Source organism: Patella vulgata, chromosome 2, assembly GCF_932274485.2.
Source record: "Patella vulgata chromosome 2, xgPatVulg1.2, whole genome shotgun sequence".
Taxonomy (NCBI): domain Eukaryota; kingdom Metazoa; phylum Mollusca; class Gastropoda; family Patellidae; genus Patella; species Patella vulgata.
The window spans coordinates 51,379,940-51,398,265 of NC_065880.2; the positions used below are offsets into that span (position 1 = coordinate 51,379,940).

The following is an 18,326-nucleotide window of genomic DNA, read 5'->3' on the forward strand; positions in this document are numbered from 1 at the left end:
GAATGATAAATAATCAACAACTGGAGTTTTCATAGTTTTGTTTGATGTCGTAAAGGTGTGCCTTTTATAGATCTGTTTGTCCAGCATTTTGTTTTGTATGTCTTTTCATTATAAAGTAACTGAAGTCAATTCTGGGTTGAAAGGTCAAGGCAAACATGTCCGCGCCCATGGAAGGTCAATTTATTTTGTAAATATAAGTTTACGGCATTTATTTCTTTCTTTCAGTTGGTGGCTTGGAAATATGACAGTGTTGCTAATCCGGAAATTCGGACAGGCTGAAAATAGGGTAAGGGCTAGGTCTTAGGGCTAGGTCTTAGTGTAGGGTTGGAGTCAGCGCCAGCCTGTTTACATATTTTGTGACCTTGACGAAATCTGCAGGTGTCCTTAATATTTAGATCTAACCTACATGACATGTCATATTATAGGCTTTTTTATCGACTTGCCAAATCGATTTGAATTTAGTGGAGATGTCATGTGACAGTATAGCCGATTTCAAAGTACTTTGGCGAGTTCGTTAAATGCTCCGATTAGCTGTAAACAATTGTTGTGGCTGGACACAGTTGAAAAAAACATGTGTCATGTGTGTCATGTGATTGAATGCAAATCACTTTGGCTAATCAGTGGTCGATAAAATTTTAAAACGCCTTATATAAATGAAATGAAATGGGGTTTAACGTCCTACTTTTTTGCTCCGAACTGGGCTAATGAAGACAGGCATACACCATACAGTGTGCTATGAGGGAAATTTTGTTCGGACAGCGGCACCACAGCCTACTCTTAGTCTTATTGAATTCCAACTGTCAAGGGATCTTTTACGTGTACGCCAATGTGTACACGGGACCTCAGTTTTTCGTCTCATCTGAATGACTAGACAGCTGTCAGGCCCTCCGTCCTGTATTATATATCATAAATAGTTTTGAGTAAAGTTGTATTATATAATTCAGATGCAATTTGGAGATTTATTCCGGTGAATACATCAGTTAGCCGGGCCCTAAGAGTAAGACTAATCTGTGATGTAGCCTTCAAGCAATATATATATCCATTAAAAATGTCAAATTAAAATATGACTCCAATGACTGATGACTGATAGTATTGATAAACTGCCCCTATAGGCCTCTATCACATTTTCTAAGTAATTGATTGTTTAGTTCTGAAAACCTTCTCTTGTGCTAGTGTTACAGTTTTATATGAAATGTATAGGCTACCAGTATTGGGTCAATGCAATGCGCACATTATAATTTTTATGATCCATTTGTTCTCAGCAAGAGAGAGAGAGGTGGGGTTTAACGTCCACTGACACAAACTAGGTCATTTCGGGCCTAACATATGGTTTAATTTTTATTTCAATAATTCGCTTGCGCGCAAGGGTCTTTAGCAGTGGGAGGAAACCGGAGGACCCGGATAAAACCCATGAGGTTAGACAGGCGACCCTACTCCCTGTCACGTACAACCGGGGATTCGAAACCACGCCAGTTGACTCAATGACAGGCCTTATGATACAGCGCGCACATGCTAACCATTCGGCCATCCAACCCCCCGTTCTCAGCAAGAGTGATGGATACAATATAAGTGGTCTACTAGCTAATAATATCTGAATAACTCATATCAGTTTTCTGTTACCAGTACTTATTTACGAATGCAGAGGCATTATATAAGCTATATAAAAATAAGAGTATAAGGAATCTGGAAAATAATATTTACTTTTCTTGTTATATGCAGATTTCAGTTACCGTAGAGTTAGACTTTTACAAATAAAAAAATCTAAATTTTCTCTCTTTTTTTCCTGTGTAGAAATAAAGTAAATACATATCCCTGATTGATTGATGAATTTGAGTACTGACTACGGTACCAACAATGTTTTATCCTGGTTGTGTGAGAAATATTTTAAATCCAGTGATGAAGAACAGTTTTCTTAGAAATTTACAAACAATTAGATACCTCCATAATAATCACACACGGTTTGTAAACTCTACTGCTGGACAAAAAACAAGTGTTAATAAACTGTCCAAATGTTTGAATCTACAACATATGGCAGTAAGATGTATGTCACAGAATTCTTCAAGATCATCTAAACATAAACAGTCTGTGACCATCTATATATGTGCTGCTGGTATATTTATGTTAGGTATGAGTTATGCTGGTGTACCTCTCTATAGAATGTTTTGTCAGGTAAGTTATGACAATATTTATAGAAATATACTGGTCACAATACTATGGAATACAATTACTGCTTATTACTAATAAAGACTTGAAAAGCATAATAAAAACATCACTCAGAAATAAGCAGTAATTGTATTCCATTTTAGCAATTTAATATTTATAGAATCTGCAGGAGGCCCTATATGGAAATTTATATGCATTGTTTGTTTAAATGCATATACATGTATGTTTTAGTGGAGTGGAATACATATTTAATTTTTAGTGATTTTTGATTATCAATTCCAGAAGTCTGGCCCTTGACCATTTTGTTGAGTATTTTTGTATTCTAAATTTATATACATCGATTACAGTAGTGAAACAAAAAAGTCTGGAAATCTTCAATGATTTCTGATTACTGTGTTCACTGTTATCATTCGGGAGGAAAGCAGAATTGTTGGGACACTGTTGCATTATTATCTTTTAACCTTGGTATAGGGTTATTTACATTAGTTCTAAGCGATTGGATTAAATGGTTTGGCATAAAGTATGTATTATTATTAACCAGTAAACTTCATTTCAGGCCACAGGATTAGGAGGAAAAGCTGTTCAGGGGCATGACATAGATAAAGTAGAAAATATGACAGCAGTTAAAGATCGAATATTAAAAATTCGTTTTAATGCAGATGTTGCTTCTAGTATGCGATGGAACTTTAAACCACTCCAATCAGAAGTCAAGGTTAGTCTGAACAAGAAATACTATATCTTATTGTTCAGGAAGTGTCTTGCATCAATGAGGTATTTTTACATTGCAATGCAAAATTACACAAGGTACAATTTTATGGATACCCAATTAATGAATTGATTATTATGAAGCATTTCAGCGAGGATACTCTCGTCTTTATTAAGCAAATGATATGAATATATGGATGAGGGATAAATATAGTTAGAATATGCAACAATAACAACTAGACTTGCCTGCAAGACTGAAGGCTTTCACCGTGCCAAGGCGTCACACAATCGCCAGATGCATGACAAAAGACTATCCCCACCTCTCACCCCCTAAACAAACACACACTCCCCCGCCCCCCAAATAAAAATACACATTTGCATAACTCAGATATTGACATGTTCTTTGCATGGGCATTACGATAGAAGGGAATCGAAAAATAAAGTTGATCTACGCGAAATGGAAAAAGAACAGTTTCGCGAAATGGACGAAAAGCAATGTCGCAATAGATATTAATATCAAAGTAAAATGACATGGGGTTTAACGACATTCTGCTCGGAATGGACCATGAGGAATGTTTCGAACGAACAGCGGCGCTAGCCTACTCTTATATACAATTCCAACTGCCAAGGGATCTTTTACAGTCACACCAATGTGTATGCGGGACTTCGGAATCGCGTTCATGTCAGCTACTGAAATATGTAACGTGCACGTTAAAGATTTGACGTCACTAACATGTAAAATTTACTATTAATTACAGACAGAGTCCAGGATCAAACAACTGAAGCAGTCAAGAGCCAGGATGTTCGCGACTACTTTGTTTTTTTATATTTACTGATACTATCATATTTCATTATTTGTTAGCGTAGGACATTGCCATTTATATATATACTAGCAGGATACCCGGCTTCGCTCGGGGGTCATAACTCTGAAACCGGAAGTGGTAGACTAAGCCACCTGGCCTATGTTACTCCCCAGTCCGAGCTACCCCTATACCCCAAATTTCAGACTCGGGGCAGACCTAGTGTAGCCGCCAACCCCGAACAGACCGGCTTCGCTCAGGGGTCATAAGTCCGAAACCGGAAGTGGTAGACTAACGCCACCTGGCCTATGTTACTCCCCGTTCCGAGCTACCCCTATACCCCAAATTTCAGACTCAGGGCAGACCTAGTGTAGCCGCCAACCCCGAACAGAAAGACTTCGCTCGGGGGTCATAACTTCGAAACCGGAAGTGGTAGACTAACGCCACCTGGCCTATGTTACTCCCCAGTCCGAACTACCCCTATACCCCAAATTTCAGACTCGGGGCAGACCTAGTGTAGCCGCCAACCCCGAACAGACCGGCTTCGCTCGGGGGTCATAACTCCGAAACCGGAAGTTGTAGAATAACGCCACCTAGCCTATGTTATTCCCCGGTCCGAGCTACCCCTATACATCAAATTCCAGACTGGGCCAGACCTAGTGTAGCCGCCAACCCCGAACAGACCGGCTTCGCTCGGGGGTCATAACTCCGAAACCAGAAGTTGTAGACTAACGCCACCTGGCCTATGTTATTCCCCGGTCCGAGCTACCCCTATACATCAAATTCCAGACTCGGGGCAGACCTAGGGTAGCCGCCAACCCCGAACAGACAGACAGACAGACAGACAGACAAACGACAGTCACAAATATATATATAGATTAAACATGTATTATATGTCTTATTATAAAAGTCTATAGCGTTATGTTCTTTCGTAATCATTTGGTTTGGGGGGGGTGCATGTCTGAATGGTTAGCGCGTGCGTGCTGTAGCATAAATTCTGTCATTGAGTCTACTGGTGTGGTTTCGAATCCCCAGTTGTACGTGACAAGGAGTAGGGTCGCCTGTCCAACCTCGTGGGTTTTCTCCGGGTCCTCCGGTTTCCTCCCACTGCTAAAGACCCTTACGCGCAAGTGAATTATTGAAATAAAATTGAACCATGTGTCAGTCCCGAAATGACTTAGTTTGTGTTGAGTGGACGTTAACCCCATTTCTCTCTCTCTCTCTCTCTCTCTCTCTCTTTAAGTACCTTAATTGTTCGTACCTTTCTAACCATGGTAATTATATAACTGTTAAATCAAACAATGGATAACTCCTACCTCTTAAATGATTTATATAATTAGTAAATAATCATTATTATCTAATGATTGTTGTTTTGTGACATATATAGTATAACCAATATATACATTGTACTTTTATAATCAATATGATACTGTGCATTAGTCGGTGTTTATGTTCTTATGATTTGAATTTCTTCATGCAATATTTGTAAATCGCCAGTAGGAATAAATGTCTCTTATATAGATACGTTATGCTGGCTGTAAATTACACGGTAGGCTATAGCCTTTGGGACTGTGCTGTATCATACAGTCTGTCATTGAGTCAACTGGCTGGGTTTCGATTCCCCGGTTGAACGGACAATGGGTATGTCGCCTGTCCAACCTCGTGGGTTTTCTCCTGGTCCTCCGGTTTCCTCCAACTGCTAAAGACCCCTACGTGCAATCGAATTATTGAAATAAAACAAAATAAACCATATGTTAGTCCCGAAATGATCTTTAAACATGCTCGTACAGCGGCGCTAGTCTTCTTTTATACAGAATTCCAACCGCCAAGGGATCTTTTATGGTCACACCAATGTGTACACGGGACTTCGGAATCGCGTTCATGTCAGCTACTCAAATATGTAACTGGTTCAAAAAGTGATTGAATATTCAATGAAATATCGCCAATTTTCTGGTTTCGTGCACGTTAAAGATTTGACGTCAGTAATAAAAATATAATTTTAATTACAGAGTCCATGCTCAAACAACGTCATGCCTTTTATCACAGGTGCAATATTCGATACCTGTCCAGATGATTACCGGTATAAGATAATTTTGACACAGAAGCAACAATATTAATTCAAAGGCTAATTATTACACACATCAATCAACTATTTCTGTTACAGGGTCACTAAACCCATATTTTGGAAAGAAGAAAACACTCATAGTTGAAATAATATCAGTTCAAATATCATCACTGATAAAAGCACTCTTGAATAGACTCTATACGTTGACAAAACGTACAGATTGTATCCCCCACTTATGTTTCGCTTAACAATGAAAGGTGCCGTGTTCAATTTTCGATCCCTTTGTTCTGCTGCTCCTGAAATTTGGGACTATTGTACAATCGTTTTATGTATAACACTACCGATAGGCCTCTCTGTAGAAGAAGTTCCAAAAAAGAATTATGTTGACTTTTCGAGAAATAGGCCTCTAAAAATGCTCCATATCGTATCCATGACATTTCAAAAAATGATACAGTGGTTTCACACAACAGGCAATCTATTAGTCTCTAAATTGAGAAAGTTTTTAAAAATTCGTTGGGGGCGTTTCCGAGAAACATGCGTCTAAAGTTGCTCGAAATCGGATATTTTTTTATATCGTTGGAATCGGACCGACGCTAGCTATCTAAAAATGTAATCATAATGTAAAAATTCCAAAAAATAAAAATTTTACCAAAATTTAGAAAATTTTCCAATTTTCACCCAAAAAATGAAATCGACAAAGTTTCTAAATTCGTCCGTTTTGAACTACTATCTGTCCAGATATGTAACCAGCTATCCAAAAATGGAAATATCGGAAATATCGGTTGAGAATTCCCACAGTTATGACCAGTTTTCGATTTTCATATTTAACGTCACTTCCGGTATGCGAACAAATTTCAAAATAGCTTTAAGCAGTAGCTGCACACCACTTTTCCCACAGAAAATCAAATTTCAAACCTCTATCTCTTATAGTTGCTGATATCTAGCTTCCCCCTATAAAAAAAAATAATATTAATCTTAGTAATAACAATAGTTTTTCACCGAAGTTGAAAGCCTAATGAAAAACAATTAAAGGACAATATTGGTGTCAGTCATTATCACATATGTCATAGAACTCGTTAAACACGTTCCAGATACAATTTTACCACAGAGATCATTGCTACGATAGATGCACAATGAAGGTTTCAACAATCGGAAATGACGAATGCAAAAGGAAAACACAAGTTATCCGTCTATATAACTGACTGAAGTGACAAGTGATAATAGATACACGGACGAATTTCTGCTCACTAATAATTCCTTCGAAGACCAAAAGTTGTTATGTGAGACTGTAAGAGGATATCTGACAATTCCGAAAAATAATTGGCTGTCACTAGATAAGAAAATTGAGCAGAAATTCGTCTGTTTATCTGTTATCACTCTTCACTTCAGTCAGTTATATAGAGGGATAACTCGTGTTTTCCTTTTGCGTTCATCACTTCCGATTGATGAATCTTCATTATGCATCTATCGCAGCAATGATCTCTGTGTTAAAATTATATTTGGAAAGTATTTAACGAGTTCTATCACATAATATGTGATAATGACTGACACCAATATTGTCCTTTAAAACATTTCAGAAATTCAGTGTATCCATAACATTGTGGATTGTGTTCAATAATTAAATGCATATCAAAGAAGCAATGCAAGATTTGTCAGAATTAAATCAGTTTTTGAGCTAGATTCCAGAATTCATATATAAAATTCTGTCAGAACTTTATTAAATATTAAATATTTAATCTTTGAAATTGTTCATGTGCAATAAAATGACTGATGACATGCTTAAAGAAAGTACTAATGTTTAATTGCCTAAATGTTTCACCTGAGCTTGTCAAATAATAATATAATAATAATGAAATGAAGTAGATGTTTATAGCATAACATTGTAATTATTTTGAAATGTTCAATTAGTTTTTATACTACATAGTAGTATAAAAATTATTGTTTTTGTTAGGATTATTATTTTTTTTTTTTCCATCTCGTTTTTGGAAAAAGTACATATTCTAAAGAATTAAACTCTATACTCTCCGAAAGGTTTTTAGTTCAAATGGTGAATGAATAACTAAAACTTTAAAAATGGTAACAGGAAGTGATGTCATCGATGAAAATAAACCAATTTTAGACATCGAGTAGTTATTCGTATTTCTCAACTTTTATGTTGAGACATTGTGGCCTCTACGATGCATGCTTATGGCCCAATTTTAAGCTCAAAAGTGAAAAGAATGGAAGTCTGTCCGTCCGTCCGTCCGTCCGTCCGTCACACTTTTTGGGACACAATAACTCTCTTTCTAATTAAGCTGGAATGTTCAAACTTGGTGTAGGTGTTTATTAGGTCAATGCCTTGATGGAGTTCGAAGATGAGCATTTTCTGCTTAGGGTAAGCAGAGATAAGCAATTTGATTGGTTGATACTTTTGGACACGATAACATGAATTCTAATTAAGTGAGAGTGATGAAACTTGGTGTATAGTTTCATTACATCAATACCTTGACTAAGTTCAATAATGAGCATTTTCTGCTCAGGGTAAGCAGAGCGATAAGCAATTTGATTGGCCAAGACTTTGGAACACAATAGCTCTCCTTCTAATTGAGCTAGAATGTTCAAACTTGGTGTATGTGTTTATTATTTTTGAAGATGAAGTCAGATTTTCAACTTCTTTAATTTTGCCTTATTTAAAAATATTTGTCAATACGAGGCGTCTAACAATTTTTTAGAGTAATCTCATAAAGTTAAAATTCACCGAAAGCAAACCGTTTTGAAAATGTGAGTCAGTCTTCAAAATCCTTCTTGTCCTACAATGTTTATCCAATTTTCTATATCGTCATATTTTTGGAAAGCATTCACAATTCGCAATCGATCTGCATGTTAAGAATTTTGATATTTGACCTAGATTTTTTTAAAGTGACGTCATAATATTGAATTTTTTATTTTTAAAAAGGTAAAATGTCAATGACCAATGATAAATTGAGTCATTTGGTGCATATTCTGAAAATTTTATCAAAATAAGTTTTCAAACAAAGGTTCTGTACATCTTTTAAAAAAGATTAATCTGATAGATTATGGCACAGCACCTTTAATATTGGTTATGTTTAATTTAAATATTTACCAAAATATGTGTGTTTGGCTTCTACAGTGAAAATATAATCTTACTTTTATTTTTTCAAAAGAGCTGTGGTGGCTCAGTAAATGAGGAGCTGCCTCGCTAACCAGAAGGTTTGCTACCGGTATTTCCCGAGACAGTTCCACATGGTTTCCTCATGTCCCTGGTGCAGATTGGAGGGTCTGGTAAGGTATAATGTTTAGTTGTTCAGATGGGACAAAAATTGCGGTCCCATGTACACACTGCCTTGCAACAAAAGGAATCCTTGGCAGTTTTAATTTGAAATACAAGTAGATCGTCAATTTCTATCCAATTTTAAAAACTGTTTAAATATCTCACCGTTACACCATAAAACATAATGATGGTTGAGTTTGAATTTCGTAAAAATTGGATCGAAACTGCCCAACAGATTGGCTGTTCGCTCCTTGTAGGCTATGCAAATAGTGTAAAAGTATGTAATGCCAAGGTTGTAGGCCCTCTAGAGGTCACAATTTTTATTTGATTTTGATGAAACTTAAAATATGTTTATATCCAGGAGATCTAGGTTCCTGTAGATTCACACATATCGAACTGTAACTTCCTGGATTATGCCCCCAGATTGTACAAAAAATCGTTTCTTTTTTTAGATTTTTTTTCTGTCCATCTCATGAACAATGTGGGTGTATCTTGCATGGCACCTGCTTGTTTGAAAAATATGTCAAACTTTGATATCGGGTAAAATGTTGATGGTAAACGATTGTAGCACCATGGGTCTTTTGTCAGATGTAGAGAGCGGGCCAGTGATTTTGGTCGCCACATCCTACGTATGATCCATGCATCTTTTCTTACTAAATATCTTAGTAGCCTTGTGATCGTCTAGTATTTTCACTTGTTGTCTTTGCTTCCCCTTTACGTTGTGTATTTACTTCTTCTTACTATCTCAGTTAGTTAAGACGTTTGTCTTAATACCAAGAATAACAATGCAACAGTTCATTTTTACATTTTATATATCATAGCTGCTTACATACAAGCATAGTATAGATTACAATACTAAAGTCATTCTCAAACACTAGCCAGCCAGGCTCGATGGGCAAGTCTGCTGATAGAAATTGCTACATCTTTTCCCGTCCAGAATCTGTCTGCTGTCTGACGAATTCTCACAAGTATGATAGTTTTGTAGCTTTCGGATTTGGACTTTCAATTATCTAATTGGTCAAATATGATGTCAATAAGTATAGAGATTGGTTAAACAAGCCAAATGATGGAATCGTAATTTTCCTATCACATGTAATAGATGATATTCCCACAGAAACAGCTAATGTCTACCAAATTTTAACTCTTTTTTATGTAACAATATACCACTCATTCGCTAACTTGATTTAAGTACATATATGTGAATCTAATAACTTACCAAAGATATTAATTAATGAAATCCCATTTTATCCTACAGTAGGACGTTAAACCCATTTTATTTAATTTATCTACAACTATGTCTCAAGTGAATGACTGTAGTTTCATTCACCCGAACATTAATCTATATTTTATAAACACGACAATCAGAATATACCTAGCTTTTAATTACACATATGTGCAAAGATGTGGTCAATTACTTTTGTCATGAATGTATTGGGGATCTTAATGCAAACACTTTTGCCTCTTGCTTAAATGATTATATAAATTCTATTGACCATGATGTCAAAGAACTTATTTTGTATAGCGATGATTGTACATACCAAAATAGAAATGTAATTTTGTCAAATATGTTACTAAAAGCTGCCACTGAGAGAGAAATAACCATCATGCAAAAATTTCTTGAAAAGGGTCACACTCAGATGGATTGTGATTCGGTTCACAGCACGATTGAGAGAAGAATTCGCGGTAAACCTATTTATATTCCACAGAATTACGTGGACTTAATACGTAAAACAAGACTGACCCCATTTTATAAAGTGAAATATCTTACACACGACTTTTTTAAAACTTTCTCGTGTTTTGCAGTATAAGGATGGTAATATTCAGTACAAAACAAACTTTACTGACGAGTTTAATGATCTCCCTAGACGTAATAAAAGGTGTCCTCCGTCAAAGGACGACCCTCTGGAGCTCCAATGCTTATACGACGCCCCACTTAAGATCAAGTCAAAAAAGTACACCCATTTACAAGAACTTAAAAAGGTATTACCCCTGATTACCAGCCTTTTTATGACAATTTACTTCATGAGGCGGAATAAGTTGAAGGTCAATTATGTTGATTATTTTAAGTACTCGTTTTATTAACTTATATGAATGAATTTACTAAAAAAATGTTGTGTTTTTTTTCATGTTTTGTAAGGTTTAGCTAATCATACGCCTATATTATGAAGTTTGTTATTATTTACTGTTTTTATATTGTAATTAACTTGAAATATCCACGTCCAGTAGACGTGTTCATGTTTTGTTTTAGTCAAAATAAATTAACAATGAACATTTTTGTTTGATATCTTTATTTTAACATTAGCTTCAAAATTTCGTATATCTCCTAAAAAGACCACATTTTCCTATTACTACCATGTAAAAATTTTGTGTGCGTGCTTACGTAAAATTATATCACAATTTTCCGTTGTGCTTATTAACAGTAAGTAATGAGTAAAATAACGTTTACCCGTTCCAAATTTCAAAATGATACGACAATATCTCACAAAGTTATTCAGTTTTTTGTTTCTCCTGTAAAATTTGTTACCTTCGTATACACCACTATACACAATTTTGATAGCTCACCGGCGATATATATATATATATATATAATTGAAATTAAAGATGGCAAAATAAAACTACATTTTTATGCTAACGTTTTCACCGCAATAGCGGCTCTTCAGGCATAGTTACATTATTATACAGGCAAGGGTAGTTATTTCTTAGCCTACAGACTACAAATATTCAATCCCGACATGGTCTTTATTTTATGTTTAATTATTCTCTTATTTAGAATTAAGTTTTGGGTGATAATTCTCAATAAAATAGCTTTCTTTTGCTTACAAGAGGTATTTGTTTTTGCTATTAAGTCTATATAAAGGAAAAACACTAAATTTGCCCCCACCACATACTTCAAGATGCTCACTGAGCCGGATCATCCTGTATTTTGGTTGAAGTATGTGCTGTCGATGGAGGTTCATTCGCAACCTAAGCATCATTTGGGTCTTTCCTATATACGTTCCCTTGCATCCCAGACACGCTATAAGGTAAATTACATATACTGAAGTCCAAAAGAAAGTATACACTGTTCATTTCGTCCTGTTTCAAACAAAGTCGTTTTTCCATTGTATGCGGTATTTGGGTACAATGTTCATTAGGTTTGCCTTTTATTTGCTTAGAAATATTGAGTTTGGACGCACGAGACGTGTTCAGTGTAGTTTTATCACATTTTTTTGATTTAAACAAAACTTAGTCATATTTTTAGTGTGTATACTTTCTTTTGGACTTCGGTATAGTTTGATTGGCAGCTCATTGCCTGTTTGATATAAAATGTATTATCATCATTAATTTTTATGGATGATCCCTCAATGATTATTTCACAGGTTTTACACTTTGAATTACCACATTTAGAAACTGCTGAAATTGAAGCGACTGAATCATATTTAGAAGATGTGATAATCCTAGCCAAATTGGAAGGTTGCTTTAGACTGTTGATTATATTTGTTTTTCTCAATATTTTATCCATCGTTTGGCTATTTTTAAGGATATGGATGTAATTTTCAATGATAGATTTCCCATTTTCCTGGGACGGATTGAATGTAGTAACTAAAGCAACGTTCCTTTTATCAGAGTTTACAGGAACTTTAGGTTGTCTTAACACGCTTTGGTCCAAACTCAATGCTCTTTGGTTAGCATCGTCTATTAATTTACCTGGATAATTTTGTTTTAATAAGAAACCTTTTAGTTCCTGTAGTCTCTGAACTTTGACATCTTGATTGGACACAATTGTACAAATTCGTCTAACTAAGTTATATGGGATGTTTCATATATACATAAAGATATATATTGTAGAAGATACTTGATAGTATTTATCACTAAATAAATAACTTAAAGATACATTATGGGAGATTTTAATAGAGAGTTGGCCATTCTTGTTACAACAAAGTTATCACCATTGTAATTTTTGACTAGAAATAGGAGTCAACTCTCTCTTCACCATCTCTGAGAATGGCCGATTGATTGATTGACAGGCGTTAACTCCACCTACATAATCTCGATTATCAAGTAACGTTTTCAATGGCTGTGGTACCTTTACCCTATTTGGTTTGAGACGGGGTTGCAATTCAATTCGTATCACATTTATTTTTATTACAAATTAAAATTAAGACTTTTAATATATAGATAAGAAGCGAAAGTTTGAAAGGAATGGACAAAGTCAATCAGTCATAATTATAGCCGACTTCTTGTTAGCCTGTGTGTATTCTTGTACTGTAACTCCCGAAAGAGACAAATAGGAAACAGTGATCCAATGGGGTTGCAATTCAACTTGGTGGGGTGATGTTAGCAGCGATGTTTATCAATTTCCATATTTTTTCTGTAAACTCAAGTGACAAAAGAGCGTATATTACCGACATCAAACTCTCATTTTAACCACAACTAAACATAATATCAAGGCCGTATATATCGAACTTTCAATCAAATTGACTGACATGCGGCCTCGCTCAACAGCGGCCTCGCTTCGTAAACTCTATCATTTAGCCTCGATCTCAAATTTCCGTGAGTCTGACGTCAACGTAACGGTTAATGGCTTACGACGCCATTTAAAAATTTAATCAATCAATGAAATCCTGTTTAAATCCAAGCCGAATCCAAGCCATCCGTGGGTCTACAGAGTTGATTTCGTGCTTGTTGTGTAAATAAAGATCTAATTTATAATTTCTATGACATCTGAAGCCTAAATAAAGACTTGCAATAATCAGATTTAGCTCTTGCATAATGTATGTTTAATCCCTAAAATTGTTATTTTTAAATAAAAAACTTTTTATTTACATTATTTAGCAGTGACCGTTTTGTTACAGGTATTAGCAGGAGAAACAGCATTAGCTTTTTACACCGCAACAAATCCATCTGATAAACCTGTTATTGGTATTTCTACATATAATGTGGTACCTTTTGAAGCTGGGCAATATTTCAATAAAATACAGGTTGGTAGATGTACTATGAACAGTAATAAATATTTTAGATTAAGGATGATAAGCAATGAGATATATTCAGACAACAGTTAAATTATAAAAGCTTGCAAATGGATCACAGAATCCTGAAAGGGGAACCAAGCTTGTTTGTAATATACCTAGCAAACGGGGGAAAAGTGAATAAGCAGGAAAATGGAGAAAATAATGGTGAATTTGTTCATAGTCTGGTTTGTGAGGAGTTATCCCCCTTTAGTCTTCAAAATTCCCGTTGATCTCTCAGACATCAGTCTCTTCCTAAAATTTAAACAACATGTATTGAATATGAATAACAAAATATGAAATTAAGCAATTAATATCTTCATAATGTGAATTTAACAGTTATTTTAATATCCCATTTCTGGTTTGAATTTATAAAGTGCTATGAATTCAAGTAGATAAAGGTTATTTAATTTGCTGTTGATTTATGGAATTGAATTTTATTTGTAGGTTATTATATTGAATTTTCTAATATACTTTTTTACAAATAATTATTTCTTTTTTTACAGTGCTTTTGTTTTGAAGAGCAAAGATTAAATCCACACGAAAAGGTAATTCAAATCATTTCATATTGATTTGTTGACAATTATGATAAATCATTAGGGTGTTTATAAATTATTGGTTTTAATTAATTTTATGGGCTAATTAGAATTAAAATTTTACAAAGTAACAATATTTGGGTGGTTAGTTTCTTGAGTTGTGGAGTTTCCCAGTTTTATTTTTTTCAGTACTTTCAGTGTCTGATTAGTTGTTAACAGAAGATCAAGAAAACATTTCAAACTGAATATGCAGAGTGTTTTGAAGATAGTAATTGAACCAAGGTTTATAAAGATAAACCTATCAATTTTTGTACCATTCTATGTATCTTTTGAAACCTTGGTTCAATTTTCTGAATCTTGTGTTTGATTTCTTTTGTATGAGACACAAACTAGATCATTTGGGGACTAACACATGATTGAACTTTATTTCATTACTTGGCTTGTGGGTAGTGGTCTTTAACGGTGGGACGAAACCGGAGGACCCGGAGAAAGCTGATGAGGTTGGACAGGAGACTCCTCTCCTTGTCATGTACAACCGGGGAATCAAAACCACACCAGTTGACTCAATGACAGACCTTATGATACAACGCGCATGAGCTAACCATTCGATCATCCAACCCCCCTCTTTTGTATGAAACCTGTAAGGCATGTTTTAGTCTACCACTTTACTACATCAGGGTGTTACTGTTATATCGTCTCTCTCCTTCACCTTGTCTTTGCTATTTTGGTGGTAACTTAGAAGATCAAAGCAATAAGTGTAGGTTAGATCATATCTTGACTATATTTCAAACCTCTGCGACAGCAAGCATACTGCAGTCAAATAAAGAGAAACTAATGTTATCATCAAATAGACCTAACTTATGTAAGAACTGATCAATTTGAATAATGATTCGGCCAAATGTTTTTTAGTAAGAGTATTTTGATTGTATATGGTCTTAAAACTCAAATAATTTACTTTCACTCTGGCTGGATGTCTCTAGATTTATAATGATACAGATACCTAATGAATGTAGTAAATCTATGTAATTATATGGGTTGATATATGTTGATATATATATAGTGTTAGATTCATTTTTAAAACAATCTTTTGGTTGCCACGGAAACTATTGATTTGTTTGACTTAACAGTATACCATATGTATGTTCATTTGTTCTTCTCTGTTGAAAAGACAATATTCAGTGAAATTTAGCCATTTGGCTTCTAAACTATTGCTTCAATTAATTTGAAGTACCATAGTGGTGGATTTTCTTCACAAGGTTGTCACAGTCCTGACTTAAAACATACATATCATTCCCTATTATGTTCATATTTGTAAATTTCACTATGGTCATTTTATTCAGGTTGATATGCCAGTATTTTTCTACATTGATCCAGAATTTGTTGACGATCCTAAATTAGAGCATGTAGACACCATTATCTTATCTTATACTTTCTTTGAAGCAAAGGAAGGAATGAAATTACCTGTACCAAATTTTATGGCAGCCTGAAATATATATCTACTGTATGCTGACGCAGTAATGACATTTGATATGAAAAGCATTGTTTGTATAAATATATTACTTTATAAAATTACTGAGAAATGTGTAATAAATACATATGTTAATTTTGTCGAGTGTATCTTTAAAAGTTCATCTAATTGGCTGATGTTGTCACTTCTGTCTGTCTGCCGTCCTCCTGTCTAAAACTGGATAACAACATTATGTATTACATTTTGATATCCCATTCATAATATACATATAATAGGTCTATGAATGATAGAAGTAATGAAAAAACAGAAGGCAAGCATCAAATGTTCTATGGTATAAAATATTCATTTACATTTTTCAGACAATGTAATATTTTTCACAGCTTAATCTACACTAAAATGTACTCAGATTAATTATTTAGCAAAGAATTATGGGAAAAAAATCAAAATATCAACAGTAGATAATCTCCCGACTTGGATTCAGTTGGATTAAAAAGAAGCTGATCAAAAGATTTTACCAAAGATTATAGATGAAATATGTGTAAAAATACTTAGAAACCATTTAATGGTCAGAAAACAAATGGCACATTGGGAGGAAAACAAGAGTAATTTACTATTGTTTCTAGCAAAGCAACCTACTAATCTACATTGTTCTCTTTCTAAATTGTATTGGAATGGAAACAAATTAGCCAACATGGTACAGATAGAAATTACAAATAAGCATGCGTTGTCATCATGAATAAGTAGATGACTTACTAAATGAACATGTCATTTGAAGCTTTCGTTGATAAAATCTTGCGAAACGTATGTAAGTATAATATTTACTACTTTACGTAAGTGTGTCTTAGTGAAATGAATATAAATAAATATTTACATATGGCAATCAAGACATTATGAACTAAAGTACACTACTTGTGCTGATTAGTTAAATAAGGCCCTGGCCCTGATCACTCTCTCTCCATGCTGCCAACCATAATATAATTTTAGTTCTAAAAATAACACTTCTTTAAAATAAAGTTTATAGATTTGGAGTTGATGATATATAATTTGTTCTTCGACATATGGATATATTTAATGGATATCACACTTTAATATTACTTTTAAATGAATTCAGTTACTGTAAATGGTAATCCTACTTAATCCATACATTAATATTTAATCAATGATTTATAATAATGACAAATTTCAGATAATGTGAATGTGCTATTGACTTGATGAAAATAACACCAGATATCTGGGGGGAAACATTTCATGTAATTACTATTGATTTTTAACACCTTCCATTCTAGTTAAAAGTGTAACATTATTCAATACTTAGTTAAGCAGGGACCTGTACGCTTACGAAACAAAATTAAATGTTTGGCTGTATTGATTTGTATTTGTCAAAAAGGAATATTGGTGTCTGATCTGTTAAGACTCTAAATAAACACACTGGCATAACAGTTCCACAAATTATAGCTATAAAATAATCAGTGTATTGAAATTATTTCAGGAAATACTTTTACTTAAAGAAGTTAAATATTTGATTTTTGGGTAAAATGGTTACCCTAGCAGAACATATATCATGTAGAAGGGTTCCTTTAACACAATTATTTTTACCGAGGTCGACTCAAACAATATCATTAAGAAGTTTAGATTCTAAACAAAGATTAGTTTTATCAAATGGGAAGCAATGAAAAATAGTCATAGTCATTTCTGGAAATCTAAATTTTTATTATAAAGATTGAATAACAAATATTGTTGCCTGTAACAAAATAATCAGGGCAACTGAGATAAAATATTTGACAAGTAGTGTCACAAATGTAAATTTGGATCATACTCCTTACAATTACGCTGTTGTCTTTGATTCTGCTTTATAGAAAATTGATTAAACCATTTGGTCTTACATTAAATATTTAGTAGTGCAAAGCTTTTTCTTACCTTGGAAGCAACATTATAATTGCTTCTTAAATATGACAAGAAATTAAAGGAGCCATGACAGATATATTTTGCTGAAAAAAAAATGATTAATTTTGTGAGATTGGCCATAAATCTGCTATATAAATACTATGAAAACAATGTCTAATATACTTAGAATTCCCTTACGGTTGGTCCATGGTGGTTGTGCGCTTTTGAAACTGTACTTGATTCTTTAGATTGGTCTAGACAGACCTTTTGGAGTTTTTCAGCCCTCTTCCCACTTTCACAGTGGCTAAGTGGTTAAGATGCTGGCTCGCTAGTATGGAGGTGGGGTGTTCGATCCCTGCATTGGCCGAGAAAGTTCATCTAGATTTTCCGGCGCGGTACCCCCTTGTCAGTGATGCAGGACGGGGGGCCTGAAGAAGGACAGCTGT

General features: G+C 34.4%; 2 protein-coding genes across 4 annotated transcripts in view; both read left to right on the plus strand.

The window, feature by feature from the left end:
• Nucleotides 1-18,326, plus strand: part of LOC126810873 (COP9 signalosome complex subunit 1) — a 252,236-nt gene that overhangs the window by 116,892 nt on the left and 117,018 nt on the right. The gene's annotated exons all lie outside the window — the stretch shown is intronic.
• LOC126810879 (cytochrome c oxidase assembly protein COX11, mitochondrial) lies at nucleotides 92-16,135 on the plus strand. Of its 3 annotated transcripts, none has more exons than XM_050536208.2 (6): nucleotides 92-174; nucleotides 1,792-2,169; nucleotides 2,720-2,875; nucleotides 13,840-13,965; nucleotides 14,499-14,540; nucleotides 15,869-16,135. In XM_050536208.2, exons 2-6 carry the CDS (start codon nucleotides 1,855-1,857, stop codon nucleotides 16,013-16,015), a joined length of 786 nt encoding a protein of 261 aa, XP_050392165.2. In that variant the 5' UTR covers nucleotides 92-174; nucleotides 1,792-1,854; the 3' UTR covers nucleotides 16,016-16,135. The 3 variants fall into 3 exon arrangements, with proteins under 3 accessions (XP_050392165.2, XP_050392164.2, XP_050392163.2); XM_050536207.2 differs by having other exon boundaries at nucleotides 105-187; XM_050536206.2 differs by having other exon boundaries at nucleotides 129-286.